Here is a 21,635-nt window from a genome sequence, read left to right as displayed (position 1 = left end):
ATGCGAGCAAGGATTGAGGGGAGGCGGAGTCTGGGTCACGTGGGGAGTGGGTGGAGTTAGGGTCACGTGGGAGAGAGGATTTAGGGAGAGAACCGGAAGGGGAAGGGGGAGTTGAGACGAAGTGAAACAGGAGGAGGCCACGCTGGGCAGGACGGATAGAGTGGCGCGGTCGCCACGCGGTGGGAGACGTCGACATTGTTAGCCATCGGTGTCAGACGCAGAGAGAGCTAGCGGCTGTGGGAGGCTAGCGGTATATGGGGCAGCAGTGAGCTAGAGAGCGGAGCAGCAGTGGGGCTGCCAGGCGGAGCAGCAGGGAGACTGCCTAACGGAGCAGCAGGGAGACTGCATATCGGAGCAGCAGGGAGACTGCATATCGGAGCAGCCGAGGGGCTGTGGAGAGGTCGTCGAGAGGGACGCGAGCCTGAGCGAGGACGCCGTGGTATCGAGATTCTACGAACCCAATAAAGGACAACGGAGATCGACATCTGCGAGAGAGTCCTTTATTACATTGGTGTCAGAAGTGAAACGGCATGTCAAAACAGCTCAGGAGGAAGACCGTCCCTGCACCATCTTCTGCAACATCTTCCGACGACGACCTCCCGCCAGCGGTGGCGCTACCGACGATGGAGGAGGAAAGCAGCGCGGGGACGAGCGGGGTTCCGGGCGTGCAGGACGTGGCCGCCTCGGTGGGCCCATCCGCGCGACTGGACGCTGAGGACGGATGGCGACAGGTGGCGGCGCAACTGGAGGCGCTGAAGACGGTGTTGGCGCAATTGTGCGTCCTGTGACGCCGGCGACGACTTCGGGGAGGCCCGGCGGGGAACAACGGGATGGGGCCTTGCTGTCGCCATCAGCCCTCTCGACCACGCGGCACGAAGACGCCATCTTGGGCGTGGCTGAGGAGGAACGGCGGGAAGCCGCCATCTTGCGCCCTCCGCCACGGGAAGTCGCCATCTTGCACACGTTGCGGAGTGACGCCATCTTGTCGCTGCCGCGCGTGTCACCATCGGAAAAGGACGGAGGAGCAAGAACCCGCAGCCGTCATTTAACAACGGTCAAAGAATTCTCCATCGGCGGCGATTGGAGCGCATTCGCCTGCCGGTTTCAAGTGGCCGTACGCTCCGCCAAATGGACGGACGCGGAGGCCCTGGAAGTCCTACCAACACTTCTCGACGACGAGTCCATCCGGTTCTTCCACTCCATCAAGGCCGACAAGAAGAAGACGCTACACGGTGTCTTCGAGGAAATGGCGGATGCGTACGAGCCTCCGGACGATGCCCATTGTAGATTTGTTCAGCGCCAACGGGCACCTGATGAATCGCCGGTGGCTTTCAGAGGCGCAGTTCTGGAACTGGCGATGGCGGCATACCCCGAGACGGAGCCCGATTTGTTGGAGCCCCTCGTGTTGGGCAAGATGCTCGAATTATCTAGAGACCTGGGGATCCCCATGCCGGTGTGCACCCATGATAAATTGACGTCCCGTGCTGTGGCGAAGTGCTTGGACGCTCAATTTAATCTCTGACGCTGGAAGCAGGTGTCAGCTTGGACGGGGGGCCCCATCGTTGAAGGCGGTGCTACGGGGTGGGATCCTACAAAGGCGGTCTACCTTCCTGACGACAAGGGTCCGCAGGAGTTGACGGCCGCCTCCGCCCAGTGGCCTGCTCGGGGGGGGGACGGGGCCGAGGTCCGGCCCGCCAGCGCGGGAGCGCCGGGACAGAGGGGGTGCCGCGCGCCGGAACGACGTGGAGTGTTTCCGCTGCGGCCGTAAGGGCCACTTCGCCAGGGACTGTTGGGCTCGCATCCCGGGACCGCCCCAGCAGGAGGCCTCGACCATGGACGTCGCGCGGAAAGACACACCAGGACAGGCAAGTCGGTGCGCACCAGACACCCGGCAAGGCCTGTCACCTCATGCATCACCATCGCCGCGCGGTCCGTGTGTCGTTAACAACAAGGTGCCTCCGATTGACCCGTGTCGCTCGCTGACGCAATGGCGCCGATTGGCACGGAGGGTAGTTGCGGCCGCTACGGGGTCGTCCACGGTACCGGGTTCTATTCAGGGGGTCGAGGTGCGGATTTTGGTGGACTCCGGTGCGTCCGCGACCATTATTTCGGATGTCATTTTCCATCTTTTGAGCATTCCGCCAGGGAGAGTGCGACCGGTTTAGGATTCATGCATAGCGGCGAACGGGGGAAGTATGGGCATTGTGGGCCAGGTGGATGCCAACATATCGATTGGGGGGGTGTCGGCTTCAGGGACCGTTTTGATCTCTAGGTCCCTCGCGGTGCCCTGTTTGTTGGGGACTGATTTCCTGGCAAAAATGCCCATTCAAATAAGGGTTGATCAAAACTGCATTGAATTACCAGGGGGGCGGAAAATTTTGTTCCTACCGTCGCCATGGGGCCGGCCTGCCCCTGTTTGCCAGGTGCAGGCGCTCTCCGAGGTATCTGTTGACATTCCACCTGTTTCGCAGATGCTTATCCCGTTGAGATATCGGAAGCCAGTACCTGGCGTTGAGGGAGCGGCGGGGGTTCTGTTATCGCCGTCCACGGCTATAACGGGCGGCTCGGCACTGGTTGGGGCACAAACGATTGTCCGGCCGGGCCAGCCCCCGTTCTTACAGGTGCTAAATGGGAGTGCAGAGAATGTCAGTGTCCCGGCCGGAACGGTTGTGGATCACGCCACGACCGCGTTCACGAGCCATGACAACCGGGTCCGCCGGGACATGGTAGGGGGGGTTTCGGAGCCTACGGGACAGGATGACCGTTGGGTTGCCGAGTTATGTGGGGAGAATTCATCCCTGACCGGAGAGCAACGGTCCGCGCTTCGCACGCTGTTGCTAAGTTATTCCGACGTGTTCAGCTCGGATGATTTTGACTTGGGACGCACCTCCCTGCTTTCCCACCATTGATACGGGGGATGCCGCTCCAATTCGGTTGAACTCGCATCGGTTGAGCCCGACGGAGCGGGATCAGGTTCGCGGTGCAGTGGAGGGCATGCTAGCCGCTGACATTATATCCCCGTCTAACAGTCCATGGGGCGCGCCGGTAGTCCTTGTGAAGAAGAAGGATGGGAAACTGCGATTTTGCGTCGATTTTCGGAAATTTAATAAGGTGTCCGTCGCAGACGCGTACCCCCTGCCGCGTATGGATGATTCCCTCGATGCCTTGTCTGGGGCGAAGTTTTTTTCAACGTTGGATCTCTCTTCGGGATTCTGGCAGCTTCCCCTCGACGAGTCCTCGAGGGAAAAGACGGCTTTCCGTACTCCGCAGGGACTGTTTCAGTTTAATTGCCTTCCGATGGGCTTGAATGCGGCCCCCGCCACTTTTCAGCGGTTGATGGAGCTGGTGTTAACGGGTCTGCAGTGGGAGACATGTTTGATTTATTTAGACGATGTCATTGTCTTTAGCCGCACATTTGACGAACATTTGCAGAGATTGGAGACGGTTTTTGCTAGGATGCGCTCCGCCAAATTAAAATTCAAACCGAAAAAGTGTCACCTACTGCAACGATCCGTGCGTTATTTGGGACACATAGTCAGTGCGGACGGGGTGGCCACGGACCTGGAGAAGACGGCGTGCGTCCGCAACTGGCCAACCCCGGCCTCGGTTGGGGACGTACGTTGCTTCCTGGGGTTCGCCTCATACTATCGCAGGTTCGTTCCGAACTTTGCTATGATCGCTAGGCCCTTGCACCTCCTTACGGGTAAAGGTCGGAGGTTCAGTTGGGGTCCGCCGGAGGAAACGGCGTTTCAGGGCCTACGCGATTGGTTGGCGACGGCGCCGACATTGGACTATCCGGATTTTGATCGACCTTTTATTCTGGATACGGACGCTAGTGACACTGGGATTGGGGCCGTTCTGTCACAGTCCAAGGGCGGCGTAGAACGCGTGGTAGCCTACGGTAGCCGTGTACTGTCCCCGGCAGAAACCCGCTACTGCGTTACTCGCCGCGAGCTATTGGCTATTGTCTATTTTCTCCGCCAATATCGGCCGTATCTTTACGGCTGGTCATTTATTGTGCGCACGGACCATGCGGCTCTGCAATATGCCCTGAGGGTTGACCAACCATCTGGCCAACTGGCACGATGGTTGGAGACCCTGCAGGAATTTTCCTTCGACATACAATATCGGAAGGGGTCGCGTCACGCGAATGCGGACGCACTCTCTAGATTACCACAGGGGTCCCCTTGCGCTTGCGCGTCGGGTACGAATAGGTGTACGCCGGTTCAGCTACCCCCTCGGCCTGTCGTGTCAGCTGTCGAGGTGCCTGGGGCTCCGGTGTGCCCAGGACCGGCCGATGGGGTTCTGAACCTGCCGCGCTCGGTATGGATTCGCGAACAATTGTTTGACGACTCGTTGGGGGCTTTACGGAGTCGGGCTGCGAAGGGAGCGGGGAGATTGCTGTCCGGTGGGACGCCGGGGGCCGCTCTCCGGGATAGTTTGCTCATGTGGAGGGAGGGATTGCATGACCGCTGGCGTCTGGTAGTACCGTCGTCGTTACGGTACGAATTGATTCGGACTCTGCACGGCGACACTTTGTTACATCTCGGGGTGCAGAAGACTTTGTTAACATTGCAGCGAGACTACTTCTGGCACGGCATGACGACTGATGTCGTCGGACACATTCGGGTGTGTCCCGAGTGTGCCCGGCGGAAGCCGCCTAAAAACCCTTACGTGCCGCCGGTGTAGTCTATACAAGTGTCTCGAATCAACGAGTTGGTGGCGCTGGATATTTTGGGACCCTTCCCGCCATCCGCTAGGGGTAATAAATATTTGCTGGTCGGGGTGGAATATCTTTCCCGCTGGCCGATGGCTTGGCCCTTACCCGACCAGTCGGTGGCGTCTATCACGGACGCCTTCCTATTTGGATATGTGATGGACAAAGGGGCGCCGGAGAGGCTACTCACGGATCAGGGGCGCAATTTTTCTTCCAAATTGTTGGCGGAAGTGTGCGCTGCTCTGGGAACCAAGAAGGTTCGTACGTCTCCTTACCACCCGCAGACGGATGGCATGGTGAAACGCCTTAATCGGACGCTGTCGACCATGCTATGTCACACGGTTGACGAGAAACAAGCTGATTGGGACTTGCATATACCTGGGGTACTCTCCGCGTATCGGATGACGCCTCATGCGTCCACTGGGTATTCTCCATTTTTTCTCATGTACGGCCGCGAGAATGTGCCGCCGGTGGAAGTACAGCTGGGTACGGGGGCGAAGGGTCCTGTTAAACCTCTCCCCGAATACATTCAGGACACTATTCGACGCGTCACCGAGGCACGGGAGGGGGCCCGGTTGGCTACTGCCAAGACTCAGGCGCGAAACGAGCGTTGCGCCCGGCGCTCGACCGGTACATGCCCCTGACGAGTGGGGGACATGGCATGGCTACACTGCCCGCAGGTGCGGCCGGGGACCTCCCCTAAGCTTCACAAACCATGGCAGGGGCCGGTTAAGCTTATTGAAGTCCCTAACCCGCAATCCGCACGGGTTCGGTTCGGATCGCGGCGCTGGTACGTTCATACTTCTAGGTTAAAGCCCTACGTGGCCCCGCGGACGGATGCGTCATCCCCTGATATTGCCTTGCCGGTGTCTGTTGCGCCCGACGCACCTCTGCCCTTGCCTGTTGACTCTGCAAGCGCGCCTGTCGTGCCTTCTACAGACGAACCAGCTGTGACGCAGGCGGATGTGGCGAATCCTGCTCTGGGTGGGCCTACCACGGCGACTGGGCCACTTGACCCCGCTGCCCCTCCAACCCCACCACAGACACGGTTGCCAGAGACCCCGGACTTGGGTCTCCCTGGGGAACGGGACCTTGGCGTTGACGGGCCTCCAACAGCGGCGGGCGGTTCTACTCCCGTCGATCTTAAAACCCCGTCGCGTTCTCGGTCTGTGGGGGGACCGCCGCCCGTTCGTGACGGGCCGGCGACCCGCACGCGTTCAAAATCCCTTTCCTTTTGTTGATTGTTATTGTTCTTGTTGTTCTTGTTATCGTTGGTATATTATCCGTTGCCCAGTGATGCCAGACGGTTCCAATATTGCTCGCATTATTTTATTCTATTTATTGCAGCCGGGGACGGCTGGGTTTTCATTAGGGGGGGGAGTCGTGTAATGCGAGCAAGGATTGAGGGGGGGCGGAGTCTGGGTCACCTGGGGAGTGGGTGGAGTTAGGGTCACGTGGGAGAGAGGATTTAGGGAGAGAACTGGAAGGGGGAGTTGAGACGAAGTGAAACAGGAGGAGGCCACGCTGGGCAGGACGGAGAGAGTGGTGCGGTCGCCACGCGGTGGGAGACGTCGACATTGTTAGCCATCGGTGTCAGACGCAGAGAGAGCTAGCGGCTGTGGGAGGCTAGCGGTATATGGGGCAGCAGTGAGCTAGAGAGCGGAGCAGCGGGGTGGCTGCCAGGCGGAGCAGCAGGGAGACTGCCTAACGGAGCAGCAGGGAGACTGCATATCGGAGCAGCCGAGGGGCTGTGGAGAGGTCGTCGAGAGGGACGCGAGCCTGAGCGAGGACGCCGTGGTATCGAGATTCTACGAACCCAATAAAGGACAACGGAGATCGACATCTGAGAGAGAGTCCTTTATTACAAATGCATCATAGATGTCGGTGTAGATTGAATGCTGCTGCTAATGTGCAGCGAGATCGTGGCTCCAAACGGCGGGGGACTGCCATGGAGAAAGGACAGCTGGTCGTGATCATGGTCCTTGGTTGTAGAGAAAAGAAGGTTGTGAGTCACGCTGTTTTTACTGTGAGCTGCAGTGCAGGGTGACGGACGCGAAGAGAAATACAGTGGACGAGCAAAAGTAGAGGTGGCGTATAGTGGCACAGGCAGGCAAGCTTGCGGCTGACCCCGCTGCTGCTGCTGGCAATGATTAGAAGCCAGTGGAGAGAGTGGAGGGAGATGCGAGAAAATATAGAATGTGACTGGGGATAAGGAAAAACGTGGCCGAGATGGTTTTGCAAACCGTTGGGAGTTTCTTGAGGTTACTCGATGAAGTTCAAATAGGGTTGCGGTAGTTGAGTGGAGATCCCACTATGCTGCCAGTGTAGGTGTTGGTGGTGATGAGTGTAAAGAACAGAGGTCCCACCCACAACGTTGAGGAGAGTCTTGTGGAGACAATATCAAATGCAATAGATGGTAGTTTTGTTTTGGTTACATTACATGGGCTTCATATGCTAACTCAAATGTAGCAAATGGACAAATACATATGACCATATTTTTTTATTGTAATACTAAGTGATAGGAAATTTGTATTTATACATTTTGGATTAAAATGTAACCACATCACTATATGCTCGACAGAACAGTGGGCATTTATATTTTTTACAGAGCGAACGAGTCAGCTATAGGCAGATGAAAAAGGGAAGGCCTTCAGCCTGAACATTAACGGGTGGCAGGGCATCGACAACACAGAAGGCAGAGGGAGGGAGTTTGCAGACTACAGGGGCTTAAAAACACATTCCTGCGGAGGGAGCTGGTAAGAACGTTGGGTTGCTCGGTCAATGGGCAGGATCAACGGCGGCGTGGTGTATTCCGCAAATATGCCCGACTGTGAGGGCGGGCACAAGCCGGCGTGAGTAGGTTAAACGTTGAGTTTTATAAAGGCACCACGGGGTGACCAGCCCCTCCCCACCCAGCCCCACCCCTCCCACCCCCCACCCAGCCCCTCCCCACCCTCCCCACCCAGCCCCTCCCCACCCTCCCCACCCAGCCCCACCCTCCCAAAACCAGCCCTTCCCCACTCTCCCCTCCCCACTCAGCCCCTCCCCAACCTCTCCTCTCCACCCAGCCCCACCACTCCCATTTTTGGATGCACGACGGACGGACACAATAATCCGCTGTGGGCTGGTGGAACCAGGTGGTTCCTCCCAGTAAAACAACACTTCGTATACCCAATTCATGCATGTTACATGAGCTTGAAGAATCGATAGCAATGAAATAACTGATATATCGCCACGCTCCGAATGAAAGTCGTGCAATTTAGATTGTGGTAATGTGCTGCATAATGTGCAGTGTTTGGTCACCATCAACCAGTGCAAATAACTGTCATGTTGGCTTTCCCTGGGTTGTCGTTATGGGCCATCCATTTAGTACGTTACGCATGGAGGGAGGAAGGGGGGTTAACCCAAATGCGTAGCTTGCGTATGAGGGCTCTACTGACAATGTGCGTACGCATAGGAAACGGGAGGGGGGGGGTGAAGCCTCGATAATAATTTGTCTACATTGGCCTTCAAATGAGTTAGTCTGGCGGTGGACTATCCGTTTGCTTAAACACGTTAATATTTTTTATCCTTGATCGTTTCTGCGTGGATTAAATATCGGCCGTTCTATAGGATTCGGGAGGGAGGGGGTGCGTCAAACGTACGTATGCAGGTGCGTACCTACTCAATGGATGGCCCCTTACTCTGTTTTCATAATTTCACAATTAAACGTCAACTCAAGTTCAAGTGTCTCCTTGACCAAACACGCAAGGGGATCATGGTCATCTCCAGTGGCAGCCCTAACCCAGTGGTCGAACTTCCACAGCCCTTTGGTGGACATAAGTGTGCCCATAGGGTGACTGCTTTTGACATCATTTGTATATAAACCTCAGATAAAATAATTAAATTTTCATGATGGATTGCACCAATGCGACTACGGGTTGTGTACTCTTACCAACAGCACCGAAAGCACCACTCTATGAGCATGATTGGCCACGTACGGGGCGAAAGAAGTTCAACATAGATACAGACGTGTTTATGGCGCATCTATAGTTTATATAACACTTAACTAATGAGTAGCGCCACTGTGGAGAATGCAAGTAACAAAATAGATCATCAGACGCCGCCTTTATACAGCTGTCTCTTCACGTAATAAATGTTAGTACATTTATAGCAAACCTTCTGGGAGTGCATAATTTGTGCAGCATTTGTTAAAAAAAAAGCACGTTCAGGTCTGGATTCAATGCACATTGCCTCATTAGCCCTGCTTGAATCAGACTTTCTTGAATCAATGCTGGTGAACTGCCAGATGCTACAGTATATTTATGCCGTTATACCTCATAGTACACAGTCATTATGCACTGCCATCGAGTATTATTGGTAAGGACATATAAAGGCAGGATTCCATTCTGTATCTCCCCATACAAATAAAGAAAACATGGGTTTTTTAGAAAACAAGCCTGACGCAGCTAATAAGAACTTAAAGGTCGACACTGCTCTATATATTTCTTGTTTAAACAAATGCTGATTTGAAGCTTTCGTGACTGCAGGATTCACCTGATGACGGACGCTTGTGTTGCGACCGAAACATCGTGTTTTCTTTAATTATTTTTTCTATCTACGTGACTTTACCGAAAGAACCAGAGAGTATAAACAAACGCTGATTAATAATATTGGTCTGGACGAAAACATACTATTTACTTTGAATGGATTCTGCGTATTATTAAATTGACATTTTGATGTTGCTTACAACTGAAATCCCGCACCAAGGGAATCGTCTCAGTGCCATTCACCAAGTTCTCTCACAGCTATTAACCCTCTAAACCACTCCAAAGTATGTCGTTGTATATATCACTGCAGCTTGATAATTTATTCATATCATGAGTATGATTGTTTATACCCAGGGAAGCCTTACTGAGTCTTTTAGACTCTGTTCCAGGAGGCTCCTCTCGAATACGTGTAACAGAGGTGACGTTGCCACGTGTGATCCCAAGTCAGTAATTTTAAGGTCAGCAGCTTTTCGGGCATTGGATGTTTGTAACGCAATATCGGCTGTCGGATGAAACGGGAGAGCCCGTAGGTCACCCATGCAGAACAGGGGGACAGAACCCACGACTCCACGAGAAAGTGGGGGATTAAACCTGGGCCCTTCTTGCTGTGAGGCACAAGTGTTAACCACTGCACCACCCTTGCCATGGCAATCCTAAGAACATTCATTGTTTGCGCGGCACGTCCAGGTCAAGTCTCGTTTACGAATACAACGAGCGAGCGAGCGAGCGATCGTGCATTTTTCAACGACGCCACGGATGATCGCGATCGCTCGACATGGATGCTATGTTGCAGCTCACTGTGTTGTGTGTAAAGTAACCGACACCACGTGAGGGAAAGGCAGAGTGGTCTCCCTGTGAGCTTCTAGAAGCAAGCAGCCAGGCTGTAGTCATGGGATAGACAACGTGGTGGATCAGTTCAGCCAAAGAGCCCGTTGCGTGCCCTTCCTTGTGTCTTTAAGTCAGTTTTTGTTTGAATTATTAATGACAAAGTGTTGAAGCAACTTCTTGGTTCTTTCGGTAAAGTCACGTAGAAGGGAAGTAATAAAATAATAAAAATAAAACATAATAAAACAATTCTCACGACGTTTCGGCCACAACGCAAGTAGCCGTCCTCAGGCGAAGAATGAGAACATTATCAAGCTAGGAGCTTATATAGGTGTTGCGAGGAGGAGCGCCTTAACAAAAGAATGTGCATATGAAGAGGAATTTAGCATACCAATGGACAATGCGTAGGAGGTGGGCGGAGGGGTTTCAAAGTCCCATTATGCCCATGCATTATGCAGGATCAACAGCACCACGGGGGGGCGCAAGGAACAGCGTTAATAAAGGAAAGGAATGTTAGTGATATGTAGCTGCATTTACCAAACAACCACGTAGAAAACCAAAGTAAAAACTACATAAAAAACTAAAATATAAACTGAAACTTACTATACTCTACAATAAGCTGAGTTACTAACAACAAATAATAAATTACAATTCTACGTCGTAAGAAGTATATAATATACTTCCATCTAAACTTTATTCTCTTAGCATATACAGTACTATATACTGCCATAGATAAACCCAACATAAAATTATATACTGTTGACGTTTAAAGTGGTTGCCGTTATCCTTGAATACACGGCCATTATTAAACGTGTTGTTTAATTAGCATGTGTTAATTGCAACGGCTATCATTGTTAATTATCGTTATTACCCATCACTCAATGGGATAAAGAGATAGCGCAGTGGTTCATGCACCGTTTTACGAACCTGGCGACCTGAGTTTTAATTCCGGACTCAATTAACAGCGTTAGCAAATTACATTTAAACCGGACCTTCCCCCCGATCCCCAGTTTCACCAACCTGTACTGATGAGTGCGGTGAAGTGATGTACAAACAAGCCCCAAACGTTCACAGCATGAGGATTTCTTCCAGCAGTGGTTTGAAAAAGGGCTGCGATTATTATATATCATTCCTTTAGAGCATAGCCAGCGTGTGACCCATTGCGATGGCATTCGCGTGAACTACTCTTGGCTGCCATACGCCGGGGTCTCGAGTGATTTTGTTTGATCCACGGATCACGAGGAGGAGCGATCAAAGTGGAGACACAGCGCCATTCACTTTGAGGGTCGCGGTCCCAATTCGAACGCCGACCGACAACTCAAGCGCCCAATTGTTATCATCGTCATTATTAATAATTATCACGGTTATTACGAATTCTTTTTGAAACCATCACCAATGCAGCATTCAATAATGTATCATGATTTCTACGACGCCTGTTCAAGGCTTACCTGCCATTGTTGTTTTTGTGCTGTCTCTAAACAAACAACACGTGGCTGTAGATACTCACGCGGCTCAAATCGCGTCCACTGCAGCAAAGATTGCCTTCTGTGTGCGTGTGTGTGTGGCGACACTCGTTCTCTGGCGATATAGATGCCTTGAGGATGGGTGCGCAAACACTGCCGGACAGCCGATTGCACACCATCATCACTTTTGAATTTAATATCACTGAGGTAATGTCCCTTGAAGGAACATTGCATAATCACAATATGATAAATCGTGGCTCTGGCAAGCATGGCGGAGGTGGAATCACAAGTGTGTAGCATGAAGGGTAGATTTGATATCATATTTCTGCATGTCAACTCGCGTTATTGAGCAATAATGCCAAACATGAAAATGATTCCAGCTGACAGATGCATGATGTAGGGCACACTTCATTCCACAGATCTCGGTAATGTATTAATGTGTATCCCGTGCTGTACATTGTCGTGCCTACCACTGTTCAACTCACTTCTCTTGGATCAATAAATGTGAAGCCAACTGGCAAGGCTGCACTTGATGGGTGGCTAGACAACAGCGACTGCCTTACGAACTTGTCCCCACTATAGGAATGTGGAATTTCCGCTCCTGACTCAGGACCACTAGCGGAGAAAAAAATGTAAATGATTGTCAGGTCATTGCAAAAGAGTCTTTTAAAATAATGTCTCGTATGTACACCAACAAAATCATAGCCCTTACCTTTCAAATGTATAGCACACAATGCGATACAATAACTACCAAGTAGGTTTCACAGTTCTGCTCCACGGCTCTCCGATGTGTTTTTGGGGTCGTGCCGCGCGTCCTTTGGCATGATGTCCAACGTTTCGCTCCAACTTTCTGGGAGCTTCTTCAGGAACTGAGCGGAGTGGCTCATGTTCTCCCCTCGACTGTAAAAAGTTGACTGCTACTCGTGGCGTTCAATGTAGGCAGCCAATGCTACACATTCGCCTTTGTCCACTTGTGCGTAGAAAGCTCATCGCTTGGGCGTATTCGATGGTACCAAGGGTGACAGAACACCCGGTAATACAAGCAGAAAATGCATCAGAGCGTGATACAAGAACCACACAAACAGCTACTCCACACTTTTAATGTGCGCGTGGAAGTCACAGCAGTCGTCTGACGATGGGCACGTGCCTCGAAACTGATCATAACTCTCCGACAGTGCTCGCAGCGTTGAGAGTTCTGCACGACGCGTCCTAAGTCGTCAAGTCGCAGGGCAATCTTTAACAAATTTCAGCAACGTTGATGTTTGTCATTTACAAAAGCATTTGTCACACAAAGCTGTTTCGCGGCGACAGAAAGTGCGTGACCATCTGTGACATACACAGAAAGCCCTCAACTGCGATGATATTATTCCATAGCAATGGGAGGTTGCTCTCTCTGCTCTGCTGTGCTCATTGTTTAGAACTCTCTGCTTCTGGCCATCCACACCCCCTTGTACCTCTCACCAAAGTTAAGTCCAGACTGGAGCCTGATTTCTCTGCATGTCACTGACCATTCAACCCAAAATTGTCTTCTCGCCTTGAATGTGGTTTGGCCTTCATTCCGTTGTGGTCCTACACCAGGGGTCTGCAACTTGCAGCTCTGGAGCAGCATGCTGCTCTTTAAGGAACTGCTCCGTGTCGTTATTTTATTAAGGACCACTGTCCTTAATAAATATTGAGTTTTTTCCCCACCGAATTCGAAAAAAATGTCCCTTCTTATTCTTAGGTTTTTTCGGTAAAGTCACGTAGGTAAAACATCAAAATAATTAAAAATAAAATAAAATAAAAATCACGACGTTTCGGAGGCAACACAAGTCTCCGTCATCAGATGGGACCGTCACAGTCAGATTAGCTGCATCAAGTGAGGCAATGATTCAAGATGTAATCCCTTAAAAGCAAGTTGAGGGGGGGAGGAGAGGGGGGGGGGGAGCTCATCAGAATGTGGTAGCCAATGAATGGAACGTATCGGGAGGGAGGGGGGCGGGGCTCAAAGACGGCACGGAGTGGCACGTACAACGCATCGGGAGGGGGAGGGGGGCGGGGCCAAAAGGATGGGCGACGGCGTGGACGCGGTTGAGCGCAAGCGACTACTGCTGCACACGCCAACGCATTGGACAGAGAGGGGGGAGGGGAGGCCTGATACACATGATAGAAAAGAACGAAAATGTCCATGTTTATACCAATGCTGGCTGAACAATGAAGAGAGTACTGTTAAACACTCGGTAAAGTAAAGAAAAATAGTGCCTGTCAGATAAGATGGTCCAAAAAAGTGTAATTAAGTATTTTTTGCGTGGTTGATAACATCTTTCCAATGATTACTAAGTTTGTACACATCATCACGGTTGAAATTATGTCTGTGTTTGTATATTTGTATGGCTTCGTGTACAAACCTTTGATGGTAGCCAGGAGGTTTGCAGAGAACCTTGGTCTCGGAAAAGACAATTTCATGAGAGCCCACCGAGTTGTAGCAATGAAGCCATACAAATATACAAACACAGACATAATTTTAACCGTGATGATGGGTACAAACTTAGTAATCATTGGAAAGATGTTATCAACCACGCAAAAAAGACTTAATTACACTTTTTTGGACCATCTTATCTGACAGGCACTATTTTACTTTACTTTACCGAGTGTTAACATCCCCAGTGTTTAACAGTACTCTCTTCATTGTTCAACCAGCATTGGTATAAACATGGACATTTTCGTTCTTTTCAATCATGTGTATCAGGCCTCCCCTCCCCCTCTCTGTCCAATGCGTTGGCGTGTGCAGCAGTAGTCGCTTGCGCTCAACTGCGTCCACGCCGTCGCCCATCCTTTTGGCCCCGCCCCCCTCCCCCTCCCGATGCGTTGTACGTGGCACTCCGTGCCGTCTTTGAGCCCCGCCCCCCTCCCTCCCGATACGTTCCATTCATTGGCTACCACATTCTGATGAGCTCCCCCCCCCTCTCCTCCCCCCTCAACTTGCTTTTAAGGGATTACATCTTGAATCATTGCCTCACTTGATGCAGCTAATCTGGCTGTGACGGTCCCACCTGATGACGGAGACTTGTGTTGCCTCCGAAACGTCGTGATTTTTATTTTATTTTAATTAATTTTGATGTTTTACCTACGTGACTTTACCGAAAAAACCTAAGAATATGAATCCTTGCAGTCACGAAAGCTTCAAATCTAGAATGTCCCTTCTTGTTATTTTGGTTGCCTATCCCCTGCCCTCGACCCTCCGCTGTTCACCGAGTCAAAAAACGCCACCCCCTTCCACACCGCGCCCACCTGCACAGCCCTGATAATGCAGCCCCCACCGCATTGCCTCTTCGTCGCACGGAGTGGAAATCAGGTGCAGATCGTTTTACAGTGCCGAGTTGAACTGCCAATCGCATTGTTACGAGCACGTTACTTTTCACGCACTGTTGTTCCAGTTTGAGTCACACCCGGTGCGGCCACCTGGATTCAAACCCGGGTGGTCGGCGGTGCGGGGTCAATGCTTTGACCTCTGAGCCACCAGAGCCGCCGTTCGGTCACCTCGATTGTAATAGAAGAGTTCCATTCACTCGCACGACCACGCTGTCCCAGGAATCCTAGAGCTGTAATATATTTGCAGCGCCTGTCGCATAGGAGCATAATTCACAGGTTAACCTTCAATGACCCTCGTATATTATCAATTTAAAAACGGCTACCATTTAAATTTGACAACGTGGGTTTCACACATCCAAGGGCGACGCTCTACAGACGAGTGCTGGCTAACGTGGTTGCTTAGCGAGTGACATCCCTGACGGCGGCATTCCCCGCAGCAACGAGCGAATTTATTGGCGCGATGCATTGCAGCGCTGGGGTAATTGGGATTACACCAGCAAAGGCGACAGCTACAGAGATGACAAATACAACAAATTGGTTACATATTCAAACCTGTAACAGCCTACGTGGAATTTAGGTAAAATGCATGACACTGCACACGTGTCTCGTGGAAAGGATTTTGTTGTCTCACACACATCCCTATTTATTTTAATGCAGAACATAACGCCTCACTACTCTGAATTGATTGTGTGCTTTGTGATAAAGGGTGTATAACCAGGCAGTTACACTGCATCAAAGAGTAGTGTACGGGGAAACACATGTAGTTTAGTAAAAACTTATTTAATGATCTAGCTGCAGTGAGTAAATAATTTAAGTTGTGGCTAAACACAGTAGATTGACAGTGGGCTGTAATAATGAACAGCACTTTGTCAATAAACTGTTGAGTGATGCAGTGTAACTGCCTGGCCATCAAGGTTGTTTGACCATACTTCACCATGCTAGCCAGTGCAGCTGGCTGAATGGGGAGCCCAGGACCACTTCATAACGTACTCGCCATGGCGATCACTGCTCTTCCACTCCGCCACCCCTTTTTCAAAGCCTCACCTCTTCTACATTTACAATTCCCTTCTCTCTTCCCTCCCCTTGCCCCTCCACTCCTTCCCTGCCCTTTCGTGACCCCCTAAGTGCCCTCTGTTAGCGGTCACTCGTTCCCCAGCCGTTGCACTGCCCCTGCCATCTAAATCGCTCAATTTTGTTTGCGCTTTTAAAACTATGCTAAAACGCCTTGAGCTAAGGCACTCTATGAATATAAAATTAGGTTTCTCACATTATAAAGGTGGTAAACGTACAGCCCTCCGAATTTCTTGCTCATGACACTGCTTGTTAAAGGGTCTCCATCAGAGGGAGCTCTAGAGGACCCCTCCGGAGGGTAATTTGGTCTACTCTTCTACGGTGGCCAGACATCTTGGAAAAATTGAGTTTACCCACGTGCGACTGTCGATCGACTAACTGCGGTTCATATATACTCCTGGGTGGAGAGATGACCCAGAATTCCATTGCCAGACATCTCAATGACATGAATTATTGTTTCCGTTGCCATGCAGGGAGATTGAACCAGCTAACCGTTACACCACAGCAGGATTCCATTTGCATTGTATGGCTTTCTAAAATGCAAATCGGATGCAGTAACAACATTCAGTCACTGTTCAATCCCCCAGTAAACTTTCAAAGATCATTGAAAAGGACTACCTGGCGGTGAGCCCCATTGAAAGGGCCTGTCACTAAAGGTAACATTTAAGATCGATTTGGTATGTGTGCATGGCTGACACTTTGTATGGACAGCTTGGTAAAGTTACGTATTCAGAGCAGAACGAACGATTTAAATATGTATTTCTTAATAACTATATGAAATCTAAATAACTAGCAATACTCGTGTCTCTTTTATCAACGAAATTTTAAAACGTGGAATTTAGGTTAGGTCTACTTCCCACAAGGTCATCTGTCCAAGTAAATTTTGGACTGATTTTTATTTTATTTTTTTCGAAGCTTTCATGACTGCAGGGATTCATATTCTTGGTTTTTTCCGTAAAGTCACGTAGAAGGGAAATAATAAAATAATAAAAATATAAAACAATAAAAAATTCTCACGACGTTTCGACTGCAACACAAGCAATCATCATCAGGTGTGAAATCCACAGCATACACACCTGATTTCACACCTGATGATGATTGCTTGTGTTGCAGTCGAAACGTCGTGAGAATTTTTTATTGTTTTATATTTTTATTATTTTATTATTTCCCTCCTACGTGACTTTACCGAAAGAACCAATAATATGAATCCCTGCAGTCACGAAAGCTTTAAGTAAAAAAATGAATGAAGCCTCAAATGTATGTATGGTGAACTCATTACGAAGCCAACTGTGCTTATCGGAGGTGCAGCCGAGTGTCATCGCCCTCACCTTGATGGCCTTAGCGGCCTGTGCTGCCGCATTGGCCGTGGCCTCCTCGGACTCTACGACCGCCTTGGCAGCTTCCACCTCCAGAGTCTCATCGGCAATGATGTTGACCAGCTCCTCCGTCTCCTTGCTCCTCTCAATCAACTGCGGTTCCAGCTCTGTGAGCTCCTGCTTCATCAGTGCGATCTGCAAATGCCCAGAGAAGTATTGAGTTAATACTAGAGCCGTGCGGTTACTGGAAGAAGAAAGAAGTCTAGGAAAAAAATGTATGACTGGTCCAGGCCTGCAATGAGATGGAGGCCACCGAGAAGAATATAAAATATTTTACTTGTGATAGTGCATTGGCAGTGTTGCATAAAAGCAGATGAGATTGGCCCTTCTTCTTTGGCATGAAGTAGGCTCATTGCCCAAAATGTTACTGATTACAAATATATAGGTTTCCTTTTGTGGCAGTGTTCTTGATGAAGGTGTTGAGGTTTTCAAGAGAACATTAGGTTGCTACATTTTAAAGGGATTAACTGGTTGGTACCCCATCAGTGCTTGTCTTACAATCAAATTCCCCATAAGAGAATGATTGAGCCCATCAAGCGATGGATGATGAATACAAAACAGTCCCTCTTAATGGGAAGTCAATAGCTGTTGTCCTCTGGGTAGACTGGTCACTGCCATAAGAATGTTGAATTGGCGTCACTTGCTCAGAACCACCAATAGAAATGAGCGATATCGAATGCTTGTTTGAGCAGAGACATTTTAGCGGTTTAGAGATCAGAAGATACCCAAGCAGAACCGAAGTGGTATGTATGATGTTGTGGTTGACGTTTCAATAGTCAACAATAAACAAGGTTATGCTTATGCACTAGAACATTAATGGTCCCGGGTTGCTATTTAATAAATAAAATGGACATTTATCCCAGTTACTCTGCATAAATCTCACTGCAGATCACTAAGACCTCTCTGCTGTCAAGAATGAATTCCACAAAGTTAATTTATAATGTAAATTATCCCCATGGGTTGTATATTATGATGAAATATGCGTGCAATGCAGTAGGTATATTTAGAGTATTTTGCAAGCAACTGCCAACAATGTGACTGACGAATGAAAAAAGTATTAAAATTAGATATTGTTTAAAAACAACGACAATGAAAAAAATAGCTTTCAGGCATGCAATGATGCCCTGTCCCTCGTGATATGATGAACTGCCATAATTTGACGTTGCTATTCAATTCAAGGATTGATCTATTTTTTTGTTCTTCGTGGTTAATGTAACACCTCGAATGACTGCGGGGGGCAGTTTCGTTGACCCACCACAGTACAAACAACGTATCATCATGAGCCATTGTCGATGTACTGCTGGATTGAGAGCCTCACTCCGCCATCGCTATCCCCCTCATTCCAGCGCTGCGACGATCCAATAAACCCGGGACTCCCACGGACAGATTTCATCGCTTCACCTTCACGGTGGTCCTCCTCTTGGAAATGTTTTCGAAAAGATAAGTTTATATATATTTTTTACCAGATAAGAACCACTGAGATATATACAGTAAAACCTTCGATTGCGAGCATAATTCGTTCTGGAAACATGCTTGTAATCCAAAGCACTCGTATATCAAAGAACTCGTATATCAGTTGTAATCACGTGACGCTCGGCAGACAAAGCGTATACGTACTACTCATATTGCAAGACCTCGCTCGTTTATCAAATTAATATTTATTTAAAAAATTTGCTCGTCTTGCAAAACACTCGCAGACCAAGTTACTCGCAATCCAAGGTTTTACTATAGCGGGGGATTTAACATCTCGCCACCGTGGCACCCCCATTCTTTTTCTGTCATTATGACACCAGTCTCGTCCCTCGGGTATCATCCCGTGATAGTGATGATTTCCATTGATTCCCTTATGTATGTGTATCTTCTTCTTCTATCTGAGTGTAATTCCAAGCATGCATATTTCCGTGATTTTTTGTGCACTTTTCATCCTCCAATAAACATATACCGATAAAAACGTAACACATTTCCACACGCACGTTAAAATGCATGTATCACGCATGTATGTATGTATGTTGAACTTCTTTCGCACCGCACACAGACAACAGCACTAATCGGAGGTGCGGGTAAGAAGAGATGCAAAGCAATGAATAGATGGATCATCACATGCCAGTAGCTATGTAATTTAGTGGGTTGAACTCCTTATTTAAGTAAAACCCTGAAATATGTAAAAAAAAGTGTCGTCACACACTACATGTCGATATGTATTTGACCCGAAAACTATCTAAATATTCAGCTCTTGGGGATTGGTGACATAGTGATTTGGGTGCCTCGTTCGATTCTGGGCCACAGCTGATATCAGTGACAAGCGATATCGGAATCCTTCCTGCCCTCCCCCATTTCACCGACCCGCATTGACCAGCATGGTGAAGTATGGTCCGAAACCTCTGTGATTGACATCGTGTGGAGTGGCCTTCAACCAATGGTGCAGTGAGAATGGCCGGAATTTGCACGTAGCTTTAGTTGCATATTTGTTTCATACGCAATTTAAAATTTAGTTTAACGGTGATGAAGACGACTGCATCATCCACTCAAACTATATTTTACCCAAATTTAATTTTCACTGCTGCAGCTTTATTTTACAGTTGCTCTGCCCCTTGCCATTGCACGAAGTATATTGTTCCACTCGTTAAGTAATTCATAACATTTCATTTCTACGTCAACAGGTAAGTCCATCATGCACTTTAGTTTTTTTATGTTGAAATTTTAATTTTGCATAAATTCTGCACCCCCATGACCAGCTCAGTGTTTTCCTCTTCAATGCATCGGTCTCAATGGTTATAAATAAGTAAGATGATTGCGATGGTCTTGCAACTCTTTGATGGTGGCAAGATCTGTCTTGAGACTTAAAACCACGTTCAGGGAAGACTAATTGTGCTTCGGTATATGTGAGAGCGGTTGGATTGTTTACACCAAGTTTAATGGTAATTGGCAAAGTCATCAGTGAAAATAAGTTCACTGATCAATAGCTAGAAGCAAGGCATTGATTCCTACTTCCGTGTTATTAACCCTGAAAGGATTATTCAGTTGTAAGCTCCATACAAGCTTGTCTAACACACAGCGGCAGGCCAGTAGAAATAATATTGTCCTAAAGATTTCGTGACTATGTCTAATTTCATAACTTAAGCAATTGTCTTTGTCTTTTCTTCTTCTTCTTCTTTTTTTATATATAAACTAGCATAAGTACCCGGCGTTGCCCGGGTGAAAAATATATTTCTTAATAACCTTACATATACACACACCCTCACCACTCACCCTCACCATTCACCCTGACCACTCTCCCTCACCACTCTCCCTCACCACTCATCCTCACCAATCACACCCTCACCAATCACCACTCACCACTCACCCTCAACACTCACCCTCACCACTCACCACTCACCCTCACCATTCACCCTCACCACTCTCCCTCACCACTCTCCCTCACCAATCACACCCTCACCACTCTCCCTCACCACTCTCCCTCACCACTCATCCTCACCAATCACACCCTCACCAATCACCACTCACCCTCAACACTCACCCTCACCACTCACCCTCACCAATCACACCCTCACCAATCACCACTCACCACTCACCCTCAACACTCACCCTCACCACTCACCCTCACCATTCACCCTCACCACTCTCCCTCACCACTCATCCTCACCAATCACGCCCTCACCACTCTCCCTCACCACTCTCCCTCACCACTCATCCTCACCAATCACACCCTCACCAATCACCACTCACCCTCAACACTCACCCTCACCACTCACCACTCACCCTCACCATTCACCCTGACCACTCTCCCTCACCACTCTCCCTCACCACTCATCCTCACCAATCACACCCTCACCAATCACCACTCACCCTCAACACTCACCCTCACCATTCACCCTCACCACTCTCCCTCACCACTCATCCTCACCAATGACACGCTCACCAATCAGCACTCATCACTCACCCTCAACACTCACCCTCACCACTCACCCTCACCATTCACCCTCACCACTCTCCCTCACAACTCATCCTCACCAATCACATCCTCACCACTCACCACTCACCCTCAACACTCACCCTCACCACTCACCCTCACCACTCACCCTCACCACTCAACCTCCCCTCACCACTCACTAATCACCACTCACAATCGCCACTCACAACCGCCCTCACCATTATATTTTTGCCCCAGTCAACGCCGGATATTTCCCATTCGTAGCAGTTTATATCAACTCTATAAGCAACTTATATTAAACAGGAAGCGCGATCCTAAAGTAATTTACAACCTTCGATTAGTCCTTTGTGCGATTCAAAGAATCGATTCCTG

The 21,635-nt window shown here is 49.3% G+C and overlaps 1 protein-coding gene across 3 annotated transcripts in view; it reads right to left on the bottom strand.

Annotated features, from left to right (window-relative positions):
• Positions 1-21,635, bottom strand: part of LOC144721221 (dynein axonemal heavy chain 3-like) — an 814,808-nt gene that overhangs the window by 84,701 nt on the left and 708,472 nt on the right. For all 3 annotated transcript variants that reach the window (XM_078598660.1, XM_078598658.1, XM_078598659.1), the window contains one exon: positions 17,285-17,467. In XM_078598660.1, the coding sequence (XP_078454786.1) occupies positions 17,285-17,467 (183 nt within the window). The remainder of the gene's footprint in view (positions 1-17,284; positions 17,468-21,635) is intronic.

The sequence above is a fragment of the Lampetra planeri genome, chromosome 11 (genome assembly GCF_965212315.1).
Source record: "Lampetra planeri chromosome 11, kcLamPlan1.2.h2, whole genome shotgun sequence".
NCBI lineage: Eukaryota > Metazoa > Chordata > Hyperoartia > Petromyzontiformes > Petromyzontidae > Lampetra > Lampetra planeri.
This window is presented reverse-complemented; position numbering and strand designations above follow the sequence as displayed.